The following is an 18,290-nucleotide window of genomic DNA, read 5'->3' as shown; positions in this document are numbered from 1 at the left end:
GAATAACAGGCGAATGGTCAATACAGGCTGGTAGCAGGCAACATAAACAAACAAACAAACAAGGCTATGGTCAAAAACACGGCAGGACAAGGCAAGGTAAACGCGTCATAATGTTAACTAGACAGAAAAACTAGTCTCAGCAACAAGTGTGTGTGTCTGTGCTGCTTAAATAGTCCATTTAATCAGTCTTTGACAATCGTCCGGCTGTGTGTATGCAATCAGTCAGGATTGTATTACTTGATCTTGTAGTTCATAATAATGGATTTGTAGTCTGTTAGCAACTAGTCTGCTATTGCTAGATTGCTGATAATCATAACACAGTCATTGCTTATGCCAATTAAGAAACTTAAATAGGCCTAGGCTTCTATAATAAGGAAAATCTGCACTAAATGCAAAACTAAATAAATTGCTAAATACTTTTGTCACATGAAAGTGTAAAGCATGCAGCCCACAATAAATGTTGAAAGTTATAGGGTATCATATTTAACTGTTTACTACAAATTTTATATAATTTTGCTCACATGGATAGTTGAATTTTAATCAGATGATGTCGTTAAGCCAATCATTAGATTGATGATCATGATTTCGAGGATCGATAGATCTGTCTTTCACACCACACGCTGTGATCTCAGATCAGTTCATCCAGATATTTTAATCTTATTTGCGAACTTGTTTGAAGAACCCAATTAGCCAGAGATCAGTTATCAAGATTAAAATATCTGCCAAATCATCTTAGATCTTTTAAGTGAGGTACGAAAAACGTACCTCTAGAACCGTTCTTCCCCTGACTCAACCCCCATTGACCCGCCAACAAACGCAGCGAGGTACTGGACAAACTGGTAACAGCAGAAAAGCCATCCATATAGAGATACGCAGTCAGCTGGTGAAGAAGATTTTTATTTACTAAACCTATATGAAGACACATTTAATTGGGTGAGTGGAGGGCCCTACGAATCTGCCATTATATATCTTTGAAAACAGGTGATAGGTTAAGGCAAAGGGGTCATAAAAGAGCATGAGAGAGGACTTGGGGATGCATTGAGAACCATCTGTGTCAGAAAGGCATGAAATGTATACAACATATGTTGAAACTGTCATGTATATTTGAAAAAAACACATACTGTATGGGAGAGAAGAGTCCAGTTTAGATGTTTGAAACATAGATACTAGTCATGATTACCAAATGTGAACTGTATGTGGAAAAACAGTGATGATTATATTAGATCTGTACATTATAAGGGCCAACAAGAAGAGGGGTCTTTAAATAGTGGTCGTAAAGGAGCTGGGAGAGGCCTGTTGAACCAGTAAACAGCTGTAAAAAAATAAAAACACAAATTTAAGGGACACTGGATTGTCCTGGAGTGAGACTAGAGATGGGTCTGCTTATGGACGTCTCTGCTTCTTTGGGAAATATTCCAATAAAGTATATTCTTCTGATATCCATAATCCCAGTCTGAGCTTGAATCATTAAGAGAAAATCCAGAAACCTAGGAGCTGGGAGAGGCCTGTTGAACCAGTAAACAGCTGTGAAAACAAACACAAAGGTGGGAGGAAGCAAGGATAAAGGGGATAGCAAATTTGAGGGACACTGGATTGTCCTGGAGTGAGACTAGGGATGGGTCTGCTTATGGACGTCTCTGCTTCTTTGGGAAATATTCCGATAAAGTATATTCTTCTGATATTCATAACCCCAGTCTGAGCTTGATTCATTAAGAGAAAAGTCAGAAACCACAACACTGGTAAGCGCTAAAAAGAATGGCACTATACTGCCTCGTAGCATTTGTTTTAAAGACGAAATGCAGCCATAAGTTCCTCTGGCTGCATAATTCAAGATCTCCAGAAATGTATATAGGGGTATGTTTTCAGAATGATCCAATGATCAGAAAGTTTGCCTGGTATGTTAAATCTTATTTTCTTTACCACACCATTAGGATGGTAGACACAGTCCATCCTACCTTGTATCAACATTTCCGGCTGATGCTGATGTGGGTGAGATGTTCTTGGAACACTTATACAGTTTGTTGCCTCTTAGCACCAATTATGCATAGTTTAAAAGCCACAGCCTAAGTATTGTTTTTGATTGTTTCCCTTGACCACAGTGTGGCCATCTTTTGAACGCTGCTTCCAACAAGATAGAACAGCGTGTCCCAACACTCAAATCATCTCAGACTGGTTTCTTGAACTTGAAAATTAGTTCACTAAACTCAACTAGCCTCCACAGTCACCAGATTTTAACCAATTAAAGCACTTTGGAATAAGAACCAATGGGAAATTTTATATTGTGGATGTGCAGCCAAAAAACATTCAGCTGCATGATGTTGTTATGTCAGTTTGAACAAAAATTTCTGAGTAATGTTTCCAGCATCTTGACAAAACTATGCTCAAAGATTTAAGGAAGTTCTGAAGGCAAATGGGGTGCAACCAGCTATTAGTTATTAATACCTTATAATAATTAACAGTTCAACTGATTTATTAAGCAAATTACAGAATATAGTATAGTATCTTTGTACAGAATCAACATTTAAACCCAATAACAAACGTATGCCAAGCTTGTCCCAATGAGGGCCTTGAGGTCACAACTTGGCTATAATCTCTGCCCCTTGTTCATGTAGATTTTCTTCACAGTCCAAAGACATGCAGTATATGAATTAGGTCAACTAAACTGTGTAAAAATGTGTGTGTGAATGAAGAAGTGTATGGGGGTTTCCCAGTACTGGTCTGCTGCTAGGAGCATTCGCTGCATAAAACATTTGCCAAAGTATCGCACACCAGATGTGCACATTTGCATGTATTAAAAATGATCCTATTCAGATGGCGCTCTGTGGCGCGGTGTTTTAATCCTGATAGAAACCTATGTTTAGAATTCTGAAATGCATGGCAATGCCTAGCACTGTATGGAGTAAAAGAGGTGAATGAATAAAATCACAGTCAGAATATTTCTATTGTATTGTAGCCTTTGTTCCATTTCCAGATCAGTTCAAGAATGTGGACTACTTTTTATAGTATAAGTTTCATTTGTGCACCACAGCCCAAGACCAGTTACTCACTGAAGCTAAGCAGGGTTGAGCCTGTTCAGTAACTGGATGAGAAACCACATGGGAAAATTAGGTTGCTGTTGGAGGTGGTGTTAGTGAGGCCAGCAGGGGCGCTCAACCTGCAGTCTGTGTGAGTCATAATGCCCCAGTATAATGAAGGGGACACCATACTTTCAGTGAGCGCCATCTTTCAGATGAGACGTTAAACTGAGGTCCTGACTCTCTGGACGATTGCAAACTAAGGAGGGGGAGCGTGAACTGAAGAGTGGGAGGAAGGTGGTACGATCACAAGCTGAAGAGAGGTGGGGGTTGAGGATGGGGCAGGACAATCGAGAACTGAAGAGCGGGGTGGGGGGTGGGGGGTAGTTGGAATTGATGGTGGACAAACGTGAATTGAAGTGTGGGGTGGGGGGTTGTTGGACGATCACATACTGAAGAGCAGGGGGCACTTTCATTCATTTTTGAGGTGCATTATTTTATCCATGAGAAAAAGTGCACGTGCTCTGCACAGGTTGAGCCCTACCTGTGCATGTGCCTGTTCATTTGCAAATAAATTCTGTCACAACCTCTCCCGGAGAGATTTAGTATGGTAATGAATATATGTATATAGCATTGTTGATGTATTTGGTCTTGGTGGTATAGATCTGCTATGCTACTGCCAATGTTATCACAGAAATACTGTGTAAGAATGCAACACACTGCTGCCGCAAAGATGGCATACATGTAGCAGATCTATACACAGGTGGAGCTGGGGTGGAGGAGGGATTCGAAAGCTTTCTGCACATTACTAGCACAAACAACACTGAGCATTTAAAATTATGAGGAAGCTCATTCACAACAGTGACCAATCGACTGTGCCATGTAGTTGATAACATAGTAAGAGAAGATTAGATATGCCTGCGCACCCAAAAACGTTTCATGAAAGAACTTTGTATTTACAATAATGAAATACGCTGAGACCTAATGGGAACCCAATTTGCCAAAGGGTAAGATTAAGTGTCCACATGAAATGATTTTAGAAAAAAAACATTATTATTACCTACTTCTGTTAAAGATCTGGAAGTGCTAATTATTCAATAAAAAGCAGTAACATTTAGTCACAATATTAACAAACTATTAAGTAACACTACTAGCTAAATAAACTACTAATTAGCTGTTTATTCCAACACAGGCTCATTGTTAAAACTGCGAACTTGAGACTTGAGTCAAACACGATGACGTAGTTGGAGTCCAGCAAAGAACAGTTCCAGAAAGCAGGTAAAACAAAAACAATTGGCAAAAACATAAAATAAACAAGTAAATAACAGGGTGAGAATGTGATAAAATCTGAAAATGTGGTAAAAATCAGGCTGCCGTGAGTGCTTTTCTATTTCTGGATTGCTTTTGAAAACACTATTGGTTGGGTTTAGGGAAGGTGGCGGGTGAGGGTATTGGTCAGTCAGTCAGTTGACCGCGGCCTCTGGTGGATTTTTGTGAGAACAGCAGGCATGAATGGCACTCACGAGAGAAATTTGAGATCTGAAAATGTGTACACAGCAGCCTCTATTTGATTCACGAAAACAAAAACCGCCAAAAAATGTCGTGGGACTTATTTCGTGCTGTCCAGAAATGTATACAGAGGAACATATCAATAGATTTAATCATAGTTAGTTGGTTTACATTTGAGGTAGGACTAGGAATGCAGAATAAAGTCATACTTTATAACTACTAATGAACAGTTAACATCTTAATAATAGGCAGGTAATGAGCCAGTAGTTAATAGCATAAATTGTGATCTAAACTAAATTGTTCCCAAAATAGCTTACACCTGCTTTGCAAAAAAAGTTGGATCTGCTTGCAAAATGAGAAATAAAAGTGGAATTGAACTGTAAAGCACTGACCACTTCGTTGAACCTAGAAAATCAGTATTTTCTTAGTCTTCTAGACAACGCTTAAGGGTCTTTGTTCTCAGAGCGTATAAACCACAAAGAATTATCCACACAAAGAGGCAAGGGCTCAGACAGTGATATTTTGTTCCATTTCATATTCTGTGTGGGTTTTTATAGAGGTTTTCCAGAGTGCTTGTTTTATGTGACAGAGCAGTTAAACACTTTCCCCCCCAGCGACTCTTTTAGACAGGCTGAACCCCACTATGACCCTCCGTCTGTTTCACTTCCTACATGCGAATATTCCTCTTCCTACATCTTTGAACTATAACCATCCAATTACTTCTCACTGTCTCACTCTCTTTCACGCATAATGTGAAGAGCATGAGATTGTTCCTTTTATACGGATAAAATGTGTTGAAAACATTCACTGTTAATGTTTTTTTATAAATCACATAGTATTTAATCATAATATGAACTGTATTCTACAGTTATACAGTATGTTACTGTATTTTAAAGTTGGATTGTGAAAACAGTGTGTGTGTGTATGTGTGTGTGTCTGTTATATATATATATAAATGCTGGTATATATAATGTAAAATAAGTTACTATGAGGCGCCGTGTAGGATTTAAATCAAACTTTGCTTATCAACACACACATAAACACGTGCATATACACCTATAAATTACTTGCATATACACCTATACTTTTAGATGTTCAAAACAACATATATGAAACTTGTGTATATACATATAAACTTGACGCTCGCATACACCCACACATACGCGCACATACATATAAACTCTATCCATGCATACACACCCACATTAACACACGCTCATACATATATACTCCATCCACGCATACACACCCACATTAACACACACACATACATATAAACTTCATCCATGCATACACACACATTAACACACACATACATGTAAACTCCATCCATGCATACACACACATTAACACACACATACATATAAACTCCATCTATGCATACACACACACATTAACACACGCACATACATATAAACTCGGTCCTTGTGCGCGCACACACATGCACATACATAAACTTCCTTGCATAAACACCCACCCACACACACACACACACACACAACTCTCAGCATGCATAAACACCCGTTAAACAGTCGAGCAAACATCCAAAACAAGAAACACAAACATATACAAAGTTGTGCATATATGCAGGTGATTTATATGTGGATGTGCCTTAACCTTTCGGTGTGAACGGAAGGCATGTCCGTTCAAACGGAAGGCATTAAGTAATTTTTTTCTCATGCAAATCAACATGAATTTCAGAGTGATCTTAATAGCCGTGACGTTTGTCGGTGCTTTATTTACTTGTGTTAATTGCAATGAAGATGATATAGTCAGGCGAATAAAAGTGAAACAAGATTATAAAACTGCAGCACATTAAACACACGCGTCTTTAATCTACCGCAAAACACAGAGTAGACGCGCACTACAATTTAAAGCACAGATAGCATGACCGTCTCTCTCCGAACCGCAGATGGCGTGACCGCAGTCTTGAACTGCGGGCCTTGATGGCCGAAACAAATTGCGCAATTCAGATTCTGTTTGCAGTTCAGCTGAAGGGGACACATTTGACTCCACTGAATTAGATATGGATCTAATTATAGTCGGCGAAGCAAGAACATTTCGCAAAATGTTAATTGCGTCTGTAATGTTAGCGCTATCACTGTTCATCATGGTCATTCAAATGGAGATGGCAAAATAGCTTACTTCGTCTTATTTTCTGATTAATGGCAGCTGGCAAACCAACAATGTGCATTCCTGCCACCTTCTGGACTGAAGTGTGGACCCAAAATAACCCATTAAGGATTGCGACACCATACAGAAAATCATATTAGACAACAATGTATTTATTCTAATAATAAATAATATTATATACTTCATATGTGACCATGTATTGATTAAACCTACTGCTTTCATTTATTTTAGGATTTTTAATAAACATTTTGCTGGAGCAGTCATGTTTTCAATAATCAAAAGACCTAATACCTCAATTAATCACATTATTTATATTTCATAAGCTTGAAGATAGGATAGATTTCACTACAACACAGCTAATTGAAATTACCTGATACATGCTTATAATTATAAATAATGATATATTTCGTTTTGGCTGTGACTTTTACTCTGAAATGACCTCTTTTTTATGAACTGAGATAACTTCCTTTTATACTGAAATACCTTCCTTTTACAGTGAAAAATTCATGCGCACTCACATATGAAATCACTTGCATATATGTATATACACAAGTAAATTATGGAGCTAGATTTGTTTCTTTATTATTTAATCAAAAATATTTACTTTTAAGGAAAAATTAAGCACATAGTAATTAAAAAATAAAAGATTGCAAATAAAAAAACATTTCATTCAAAAAAAATATGTCAGTGATAATAAAATGTTTTGCATCGCAAAAAATAAACTATGCAGTAAGCACAATTTTCATTGCACACTCATTAATTTTGCTCTCTGTTCTGCTGTCATTTATTGCACATCTAGAATCTTTGCTTGCGAATTGAAAGGTTTTGCTTGCATGTTGAAAGGTTTTGAACCACTGTATGCTAGAGTAATTTTTGTGTCTTTATTATTCAAACAAACATATTTAGTATTAGACCAAAACTAAGTACATTGTAATTAAAAAATAAAAGATTAAAAGAAAAAAAAACATTTAATTAAAAAATGTCATTGGTTAAAAAAAAATCTGCATTGCAAAAAATAAAACTATTGCCATTTTATTCAGTTACCAGTAGGGTTTTTATTCATTTTGCTTTCTGTTGGGTCAGATTTTTTTGCGGATCTTAAATTTTTGCTTGCGAGTTGAAAAGTTTTGAACTCTTCAGCGCAGGGGGCGGTATCTTCCCTCTGGGATGAGAGGCCTTTTTCTATTGGTCAAACTGGATTGACGTCACAGGCCACTGGCCACGCCCACTACATTTTCGCGCGATTGGACTTCTAACAGTTAGATGAGCGAGCGATGGCGAGCAACAGGCCTACTTCGAGGTAAGTTAACAAAAACTGTATAACTTGTATATTATTATCCACATGTTCCATCGGATAACATAACGACTGCTACTATTAGCTCGGAGTACTTCGTAATATAGATGAATAATCTCGATTAACTTACATTTGCTGTCGGCCTTCAGTAGTGCACAGCTGCAATAGGCAACGGAAGGCCGCTGTATGTTATTTTGGAAAATATACATTAATGTACCGTCACTGTAAAAACAGGCTTTGCTTATGTCTATAGATGACAGCTTTAAAATCACTGGTTTTAGTGAAGCCGGACCTCACAGTAAATAAACATTTGTGAAAGCTAACGTTAATATGGTGCCGCAGGGGCGGCCTGGTACTAGAGGTCTGCATTCCCGTGCAGATCTCTACCTGGGACAGTATTTTTGATCGGGAGAGATTGAGGTAAAATAGGTTTGATATTCGTACATTCGTTCCTTTAACGGCCCATATATTGTTTACCACGCTAAGTTTAATATCGAGTCTGAAATAGCATGCAAGGATAACGTTAACTTCAAAACAATGTTAGCACTATGTAATTGACTGTGAACAATGTTGTAACGTTACTTTGATATTCATTAACTGCTAATATGATTTCCTTTTTAAAATTAGCAAAAAATACTTTTGTGAAAGCCAGATTCACAGTGGCAGGCCAGGTAGACTATTGGGTCCGTCCCACCCTTTGACCAGTCCGCCCCTGTTGTGTCTATTTAAAGGAATATAAATTGTCAATCTCAATTTCTTTCCATTCTTACAGAATGGAAAACCAAGCAGGCAGATCGCAGCAACCGGTAATTATTACCTTATTCCTACAAAGTAATCAGATGATAATTTTGTAATTTGATCAGTATTGTGATAGTAGTGCTTTGCATCAAAACCTTTTCCCCCTAGTATGACCAACGTGCCATTACGGAAGCTGCACAGCATTTTATGTCCTTGGTGGCAAGAGTTATACCAGATGAAAACTCAAGACAGGGCCAGACTCAGATCCAACCCCAGCAGTCAGAAAGGCCCACAGTGGAGCATGAAATGGCTAGGTAGAACAGCAAGCATATTTTAAAGGGCCAGTTCAGGTGTTGAATATTCAAAAAAAAAATAATTATATATATATATATATATATATATATATATATATATATATATATATATATATATATATATGTATATGTGTGTATATATATATATATATATATATATATATATATATATATATATATATAATTTTTTGTAGTTACATATTTGCTGTTTAGTCATGACAATGGAAAACAGACTTGAACCTGTTCATATGTTAAGCACAGAATGATTGTATTGTCTGATTCTTACAAAAAGTATTCATAGTTTTACCTGTTCTGTCATTTCCAGATCCTTTCCTGGTTTTTTTAAAAATGCTGGCAAATATAAACGACAGCTTGCTAAAAGTCACAAGCCTGTAATCCCAGCAAAGGCACAGAAGAGATTTGCTTTCTCTGTTTCTTTGCTGGGATCTAAATCAGAAACAACCCCATCCCTGTCGGAAGAGCTGGAGTTAATGCAAGCAGGTTTAGGGAAGAGGACCCTGTCCTTAACTTCAGATTCAACACATCCAGAGGTGAGGAGTCTTAAGCAAACACATTCAAAAAAAGCAATATTTGTTGTATTAGTTGTTAAACAGTTTGTTTACTTGAAGCTTTTATTATTGTAGTTGTCAAATTTGTTACGGGAAACCTATCCAAAAATGAATGATTTGGAAGACAGATGGCTAATTTTCAAAGCGGCAGGTCTGGTTTCATTAAGTGTTCACATTCTGAAAAATAACTTAAGATTTAGAGACCACAAAACTTTTGTCATCCTGTTTCTTTTGTTGTATCACCCAACAATGTAGGTGGAAATGGACGAAGGAGACTGTCTGCTGTACCGTTGGATTCAGAGGGGTATACAGGATCACTAATCAAAAATGCCTCAGGTGGAGGAAAAAATTTACTCTACATCGTACCACTTCAAGATGAGCTTGATTTGATGCCACTGCCACCAGATGCACCTGAATTTGCAAGAATGCCAAAGGCTCATTGTAAAAAATGCAATACTTTGATGCCTCTTCAGACATTGGCTTTGCATGCTGAACAGTGTGACAACTTGGAAACTTCTGAAAATGAGGTAAAGTTCAAATTAAAATATAAAAATAAATTAGGGCTGCACAATATATATTTCAGCATCAGTATCACAATGTGATCATTTGCAGTAGTCACATTGCAGGATATATGCAATGATGAGTTTGTATTTTAATTTATCATTTGTGGGTGTTTTTCATGCCTGTCATTATATAATGATTTTAAAAGCATTTAGGCATAAGAAATTTACCATTTGTGACTTTAACAATGATTCATTTTTATTTTTAACATTCAATTACTGTACTTGATTACTATTACTGACTCGAAAACGATAAAACGCTTTAGTTGTATCTTTTTCTTGATTTGTATTTAGGTTGTTTATTAGACTTTATGGAGATGCATTCCCACTGTAGAATCATCCCAATCAATCTAATGTCATACATTTTGTAAATAGAGATATTAAGTCATTTGGTGAAGTTGTATTCATATCACAGTATATATATAAAAATTTATATATAAATCACAATCTTAGAATTCTCAGCCCAGAATTGCATGAGACAATTATTATTATTTTGTTCACAGGAAGATGATTTGGTGTTGATAGAGGAGACAACGTCTTCAAGGCAAAATATTGCACCTTCTAATGATGCAACATCATCCAATGTTAAACCATACGCTCAGGAGGTACACTGCACATGCTAAAACTACACATTCATTTGTGACCTTTGACCACAAAATCAGTTAAAAGTGTAATTTTTGCAAACTGGCATTTTAACATCATCTGAAATCTGAATAAAGTTTTCCGTGGTTTGTTAGGATGGGATGATATTTGGCTGAGATACAACTATTAGAATATATGGAATCAGAGGTTGCATCACTTTTAAAGTAATTCAAATGGAGTTTTTAGCAATGCACAGTACTAATCAAAACTTGATTGCTAATGTATTTACAGTAGGAAATTTACTAAATAGCATAATGAAACAATCCTTATTTTAAATTATAATGATTTTTGACAAAAATCAGAAAGTCATTAATTGTTTAGCTTTTGCCAAACATGCCTGTGCAATATAAGACTGGCTTTGTGTTCCATGGTCACAGTTAGTAATTACTTTTTTTATAAAAAAAAATCACTCCAGCATACTTTTTTTGTATATATATATTTAGGCACTTGAGGCCCAGTGCCCAATTTGCAGAGACACATTTCTTGTTTCAGAACTAGAAGTGCATGCCAGCTTTTGTGGAGAAAGGTAATACTTGTAGTTACTCACTTTAAAGCTTAAAAACAATGTTTTCTATATAACAAAAAGATTAGATCGGAACTATGTTACCTATCCTTTCTCAATTTTAATGTAATATTGATAACAGTCCTCATAACAAATCATTAAACTACTTGTGTATTTTAATGGGTTTAGAATGGCAGGAGGTTAAATAAAAACTTTCCATTTTATTTAAACACAATTTCTTTATTTGATTAAAAGCAGTCCACATGAAGTGAGAGAGGAGCAACCGTCCTTTGGTTTTGATAACATCTCATGGTAAGCTAGTAAGCGGTAATCTAATTATTGTCTTGTCAAAACAATACACTACAGAGGTTGTAAATGTTTTTTTTTTATTACAGTGAGGAGGACGTAATTCAATATGCAGCAGCACAGATATATGCCACAAAAACATTTGAATTATGCGTGTCACGAGACAACATGGTTGAGAGAGGTCTAAAGATGTGGAAACGGCAAAAAACAGGAAGCCCTGTCAATCCCTTGAAAATTAGCTTCCTGGGAGAACCCGGAGTTGACACAGGGGCACTGAGGAAAGAGTTTCTTACCAGTGTGTAGTATGCTTTTAAATATACCCTAAAATTGTTTTCAACCCAACCCCTATATATTTATATACACAAGCTGTTCTGTCACTTTGTTGCCTAAAACTTCCCTTTTCCTCTCACATATTTAGCAATTGTTGCCGGTATTGAAAAACGTCTCTTTGAAGGTGATTCAAAGAATGGAAAAATGCCCAAGTACTCCCTCAATGATCTTGATAATGAGCTGTTCAAGTAAGTGTCTTACCTTTTGGATTAAAGCTTCACTTCATATTTACAAAATTCATTTTCAATAATTTAACTCTTGGTAAATAATGGCTGGATTTTAATTTTAGCAGTAATTTTTGTGTTGATAAATGTGTATTTGAAGTGAAGCACTACAAACAAATGTCATCTGTATATGGAATAATTATTGATGAATCATTTATATAAGTACTCTGGTGTGAACTATTTCTTGTAATTTAATGCCCATTCATCAATTATTGCTAACACGCATATATATATATATATATATATATATATATATATATATATATATATATATATATATATATATATATATATATATATATATATATTTATATTTGAACTAGAGTTGCAGGTGAAATATTTGCTGTGAGCATTGCCCAAGGAGGACCAGCCCCACGGTTTATGCAAGAATGGTGTTATGAATACCTTGCAACTGGTAACATCAGACGGGATGGAGTACATGACACAGAGATATCACCACTAATTAAAATGGTAGGTCTTGTCGACAGAATTTCATTTGATACGTTTGCTGGAAAAATTAATCATATTATCAATTATTGCAAATTTCTGCTAAAATTGAACCATGCTTATTATTAATATTGAATACAGGTAAAATTTTGCTTCAAATTGATTTAGATTGAAGACGCATCTGACCTGACCACTTACACAAAAGAAATCTTGGACTGTGGCTACACTGGACCAGTCAACACTGAGCATAAGGAAAGCATATTAAGGTATGTTATAACTACGAATACGTAAACTTTTATTACATTTTTTATTACAATATGATTTGATGTTAAAATCCAAATATTAAAGTGGAAGTGAAGCACTCAGTAAAGTTTACATTATTTTGTACATTGGTTTCCACTTTAATGAAAATATATTAAACAAACCTGATTAATGTAACCATTTAGAAGAAAAGGGCATGTTTTACTATAGCTTTTAGTGCAAGGGCGACGCCATCTTATCAATGTGTCTGTCGTCACGAGGTTGGTTCCAGTGTTGGGCCAAATTCTCTAACCCATCGAAAACTGTGACCAGGGAGTAACATGTTCACTCATGAACGTGCAGACACTGAAATCAAGTGATCAGCATAGATCAGTAAAAGGATGTTTTAAATTCTGGGATTTGGAAAACAGGTTCATTGAAGAACTTAAATGTAGTCTTGACTTTAGCCTATCCAAATTCTTGTAAGGAAGAAAAAAAATGTATTCGGTCTCTGTTGTTGTCTATACTGGTAGATTCATAGTTTGTAGTTGCATAACAATTTTTATTACATTGATATTCTCCCAGGAAGTTTTTATGTTTTTCTAGACAGAAAATAATAATTTCAAGTTAGAAATGTGTTACTGTACCATACGGATAAAGTTTGGTGGTCTTTATAAAAGTTGAAAACAAAGGATTGAAAAACTGAAAACACTGAAAAACTAAAAACTTTTTTGTCTAACTGTTTATGTGTTTAAAATTGGTGTCAGACCAGATAATAGATAATAATTTTACAAAATAATAAAATAAAATACAGTTGGGGAGAGTGGGTATAAATGCAAAACGGGAGACACAAAGAAATCCCATATTCATAATCAAACACTATTTCATTATTGTATAATATTGAAAATTATTACTGCATACATATATACATACATATGTATATATCTGGGGTAGACAGGTGTAAAGAGGTAAAACAGATTATTTGCATTATGGACAGAGAACAACCTTATCTTCTGTCCTAATGATACTTTATACATTTTCAAATGGAATCTGTGAAAACGTATATGATTGTTTTACAGGGATAACACACTTCTATGGCTATAAATTTTACCTGTATCACATGTAATTAGCATTTGTAATGATACATATGATTTTTTCGACTCAATCTCATAACTCTACAATTCATTTTCTTTTAGGCTTAGTTCCTTTAATAATCTGCGTTTGCCACAGCGGAACTTATCCAGCATATGTTATATGTCGAAACAACACCGTTCCCTCAGCTTAACACATACAGTGTAAATAATGGACTGAACATGGAGACTGTAAAGCTTAATAAAACCCTATGCATGAAGGAAGTGCATCAAAAAGCTGGTGCTAATACAAGCATCAAAGTTGTGTCTAATACATACAAAAATATTAATACGTTTTCTATTTTTCTTTTTTTTATGTTTGTATGATGCGCTTTGGTCCACTCTCTCACGCTTTTGCAGTGCTGCCTGATGAAAGGATTTACATCCAGACTAATGCAACGATTAAAGCACAAGTTGATCAACTTGATCCAGCAACATCTATAAAGGATGTAAAAATCTGCAATGTGAAAAACTATGTTGATCTTAGTTTGGTTTTAACATGAAGAGGTGAGCAGCTGTAGTAGTAAAAAGTGAAAGTAGGTAGCAGCCAGCATAATACAGAGAGTGAACCAAAGCACATCAAATGATCGGTAACTAAAAAGGAAACATGTAATAAATATTTTTTTTTATATTAGATAGACATCTGATGCTTGATGCTGATCTGTTGAACGCGTTTTAAATTAGGCTGTTCAGTCTCCGTATTCAGTCCATTAGTTCCACTGTATCTGTTTAGCTTAGGGAACAACACCAACACTGTGACTTCAGACAGTGATATTCCAAGATGGCAGCACCCTAGCTTTAAAAACTATAGTAAAACATGCTTATTGTAATGGTTACATAAATCGTATTTGTTTAATATATTTCACTGAAGTGGAAATTAATTTACAAAATAATATAAACTAGACTGGGCACTTCATTTCCACTTCAGTGTATTAAGTATTAAATATTAATGTTTCAGATCAAAATATTACTAATTACCTATTACTAAAAACTAGATCTCACACACACATAAATATCTCAGCTTCAACTATTGACTTGACTACTGTTAAAACAAAACTGCAGAGCTGCAACCCTTCAGGAACTGAGTTTGGCAGCTGTGGTCTAGTTGATAGATGATTGACATGGAGAGGTCAATCCCATACTTGATTCTAATATAAAGATTTAAAATGAATTATAAATAGTTCTAATTATTGATCATTTAATTTTGATACATGTGATACATATTACATAGATAATATAGCAGAATTGGTTACATTGAAATTAGCATGAGTTGTAAAGTAAATGTACTCTAGATACAAAAATCTACATTTTATCGATGTTAAAAGATCCCGTTATGTTGCCACAATAATTTGTGCTTAGTTCTGCCTTGATGTTGGGTTGCAGTTTACGGTCTTTTTCTTTAGCACTTTGTTTGCTTGTAGAGAGAGGATATTGTGTTTGTAATATGTAAGAAATAATTATCTGTCTCATGTGAGGTTGATACATTACATAATATTTTTTGTCTTTCAGAGCACTTGCTCTACATATCACCACAAAACGCATTCCAATGCTGCAACAACTCCGTGAAGGCCTTCAGATTTATGATCTTATCAAAATCATCCAAGCCAAACCACATGAGTGTCATGACCTGTTTGTTATAGGTCATGATGACAAAGTATGTACAAATAATGTGATGTTCATTCATTCACTTAGCTTTTTTTTGTATGGCTTAAATGACAGATATTAAAATCTATTTTTGACTTTGTTTAGGTTGATGCCAATTACATTTCATCCCACCTAGCCCCAGAGATGAGCCCCACTGGTTCACTTAAACAAGTAAATGAGTCCAAAATCTTGGAATTCTTCCAAGATTTCTTACTTGAACTTGAAGGTATGGACAACCATTAAATTTTATTTGCTTATATTGAAGTCCAGAGGCCTGTCCTTCTTGCCTTGTTCAGTACATCTGAGATGATTTGGCAGGTGCAGAATCTTTGAAATATGCCATAGAATGCATTGACATATTGTTTATAAACATAACTGTTCTCTGATAATTACATAGATATGTGGCTTAGGTAAGTGCTTATTTTAAAAAGATGCACAAGTCAAGAAACCGGCCATAGAATGGAAAGGTCTTATTAATTGGAAGGGTTGTGAACACTATTGATCTCTGCTCTTAATTAAATCCACAGTGCTCTTACACACATACAGCGGTATGCACTCTGAAATAAGCATGTGCAAATTATTCATACTTTAGTTGTCAATAAATATTTAAACAAACTAGGTTATCAAGAAGATTTAATCACTAAACTCTTATTTAGAAGATCTAAATAAGATCTAGAAAATATGTAGATTTTTTTATAAATAAACAACAATTTTTACATTTGTTAAATGATTCTTCACATATCCTTATTATTTGTACAGGCTTTACACTTTTTATTGTCAAGAAACCTGTATGTAGAAATTACCCTGCTATGCAAAAACACCTGTCAATTACATATTGCAAAACAAGTTTTTGTTTTATTGAGCCAAATTCATTAGTAAATTCTTGTAAGAAAACAGTCATGGCCAAAAGAGACTTTAAGTATCACATTTACTTAAAATATTAGTTTAATTCTGTATTGTTGAAAAACTTTTGGGCAGAGTAAATCCAATTCTATGAGGATGAGCTTCAAAGAACCTAACAATCCTTGATTATGTTAAATAGTCATCTGTACAGTCCAGCCAAGTAATCCATGTTGTAAGAACAGGCCCTGGTACACAAGTTCACATTTTAAAAGTGTAAAACAAAAAAAAAGTTCATTCTAAATATATGTCTTTATTTGTTTTGAAGACACACAACCAGAAGATGATGTTGCAGGGGAATCTGATGGCATGTCTGTATCTCAGATAATGCAGTGGATCACTGGCCAATCTCACAGGCATCTACTTGTGTCCGAAAGGCAGAAATTTAAAGTTACAATTAAGTTTGATCATTGTTGTCTGCAACATACTCCTAACCACAGTGTGTGCTACCCAATTGTCAGTGCTTGCACAAATACCATAACATTTCCTGTAGCCCACATGGCCGATTATGAATCTTTTAAAACACTCTTGCAAACTGCTGTTAAATATGGGTCAGCCTTTGACAGAGTGTAAATAGTACTGACTTGAGTATCAGTACTAATGAAAAAAAAAATGACTAGCATTTTAAACACCGCTGATTGACCATTATGTTCACATGCCCACTAGATATAACTATGATTGGCTACAATGATCATCACTTCATAAAACATTTGGATTGATACACGGACACTAGAACATTTGAAAGCCACATATCAGTTAATCTTTTAGCAGATTCTTCTCAGATAAATTCTGACAGACATGGATTTCAAACGCTCCAGTCTCCGTGTGTTGGTGCAAATGCTTGGTAAAAAGTGTGAAGCAATGATCATTATACATGAGCATATGAACATGATGGTCAATCAGTAGTGTTCAAGAATCCACTCAACAGCACTTAAGATGCATTATCATATTTTGTACATTTGTATTACTGATACCAAGGTTACTTTTGACAACGGTAGTCTACTGTAGAAAATCAGTTCATGGATTCCTGGTTAAACCTTATCTTTTCTGCACTTGGGACATTAAGTTTTTATTTGATGCATGTTTAAATGCATTTAAGCCTAAATGTTTTTGGGTAAACATTTGTTTCCACACATTGACACACCTTTTGTGGGAGTAAAGTTCTAATGGAAAACAACTTCCTGTTAGCATACTGTGATACTTGTAATTGATAACTACGTCTTAAGTCTACGTCACAATGTAAAATTCATCAGTTTCAATAATTTCCCTAATAAATTACACTTAAAACTAACCTGAAAGCAAGACTTTTTTTTTTTCATGCAGCACAAACATTGACAGTTTTTACTACATACATATTACTATAAACTATCAACAGCATACACAGAACATAACAAAGACCAGCACTTGTAGCCATTTCAATGTCCAAAAATGTTTATGTCATTAAATTTAATGCAAATTCGCGTGTTTGCAAATATATGTCATAACCAAAGGATAAGGACTCAGTGGTGGGGTTCACTTGATTCTGTAGACTAGCAAGCCCAGCCGGTGACAAGGGACAAGGTATTTCTGGGACAATGACTCCACTGTCAGAGTGAGCTGTGTGTTGATTGTTGAACAGCATCTCCTCAGCTTGCAAAATCTGGCATTGGAAGAGAGGATAGGGGGTGGGGAAGGGCATTAAGATATTAATTATAAGAACAATCAGCATACAAAGTATGACAGTATGGTTTTTGATTACAGAGTTCCCACTCTAAGCTAAACAAAATCAAATTCCTAAAAATAATATTTTTCATG

General features: G+C 35.3%; 1 protein-coding gene across 2 annotated transcripts; it reads left to right on the top strand.

Moving 5' to 3' along the window:
• The first annotated feature begins 7,895 nt into the window (after positions 1–7,895).
• LOC130241741 (uncharacterized) lies at positions 7,896–17,787 on the top strand. 2 transcript variants are annotated; one of them, XM_056473674.1, is made up of 15 exons: positions 7,896–7,956; positions 8,723–8,756; positions 9,328–9,553; positions 9,647–9,722; positions 9,827–10,098; positions 10,635–10,736; positions 11,217–11,299; positions 11,534–11,587; positions 11,671–11,876; positions 12,000–12,099; positions 12,459–12,606; positions 12,751–12,848; positions 15,462–15,606; positions 15,702–15,822; positions 16,765–17,787. In XM_056473674.1, exons 1-15 carry the CDS (start codon positions 7,920–7,922, stop codon positions 17,067–17,069), a joined length of 2,007 nt encoding a protein of 668 aa, XP_056329649.1. In that variant the 5' UTR covers positions 7,896–7,919; the 3' UTR covers positions 17,070–17,787. The 2 variants fall into 2 exon arrangements, with proteins under 2 accessions (XP_056329649.1, XP_056329648.1); XM_056473673.1 differs by having other exon boundaries at positions 11,531–11,587.
• The last annotated feature ends 503 nt before the right edge of the window (positions 17,788–18,290 follow it).

This window comes from Danio aesculapii, chromosome 15 (genome assembly GCF_903798145.1).
Source record: "Danio aesculapii chromosome 15, fDanAes4.1, whole genome shotgun sequence".
Taxonomy (NCBI): Eukaryota; Metazoa; Chordata; class Actinopteri; order Cypriniformes; family Danionidae; genus Danio; species Danio aesculapii.
Note: the sequence above shows the minus strand (reverse complement) of the source record. Positions and strands in the feature narration are given on the sequence as shown.

Excerpts from the sequence above, each read along its gene's own strand:
- LOC130241741 (XM_056473673.1), top strand. The coding sequence starts at position 7,920 with ATGAGCGAGCGATGGCGAGCAACAGGCCTACTTCGAG. Across the intron at positions 8,757-9,327 it reads CAGGCAGATCGCAGCAACCG|ATCCTTTCCTGGTTTTTTTA; the intron begins GTAATTATTACC and ends TGTCATTTCCAG. Across the intron at positions 10,099-10,634 it reads TGGAAACTTCTGAAAATGAG|GAAGATGATTTGGTGTTGAT; the intron begins GTAAAGTTCAAA and ends TTTTGTTCACAG.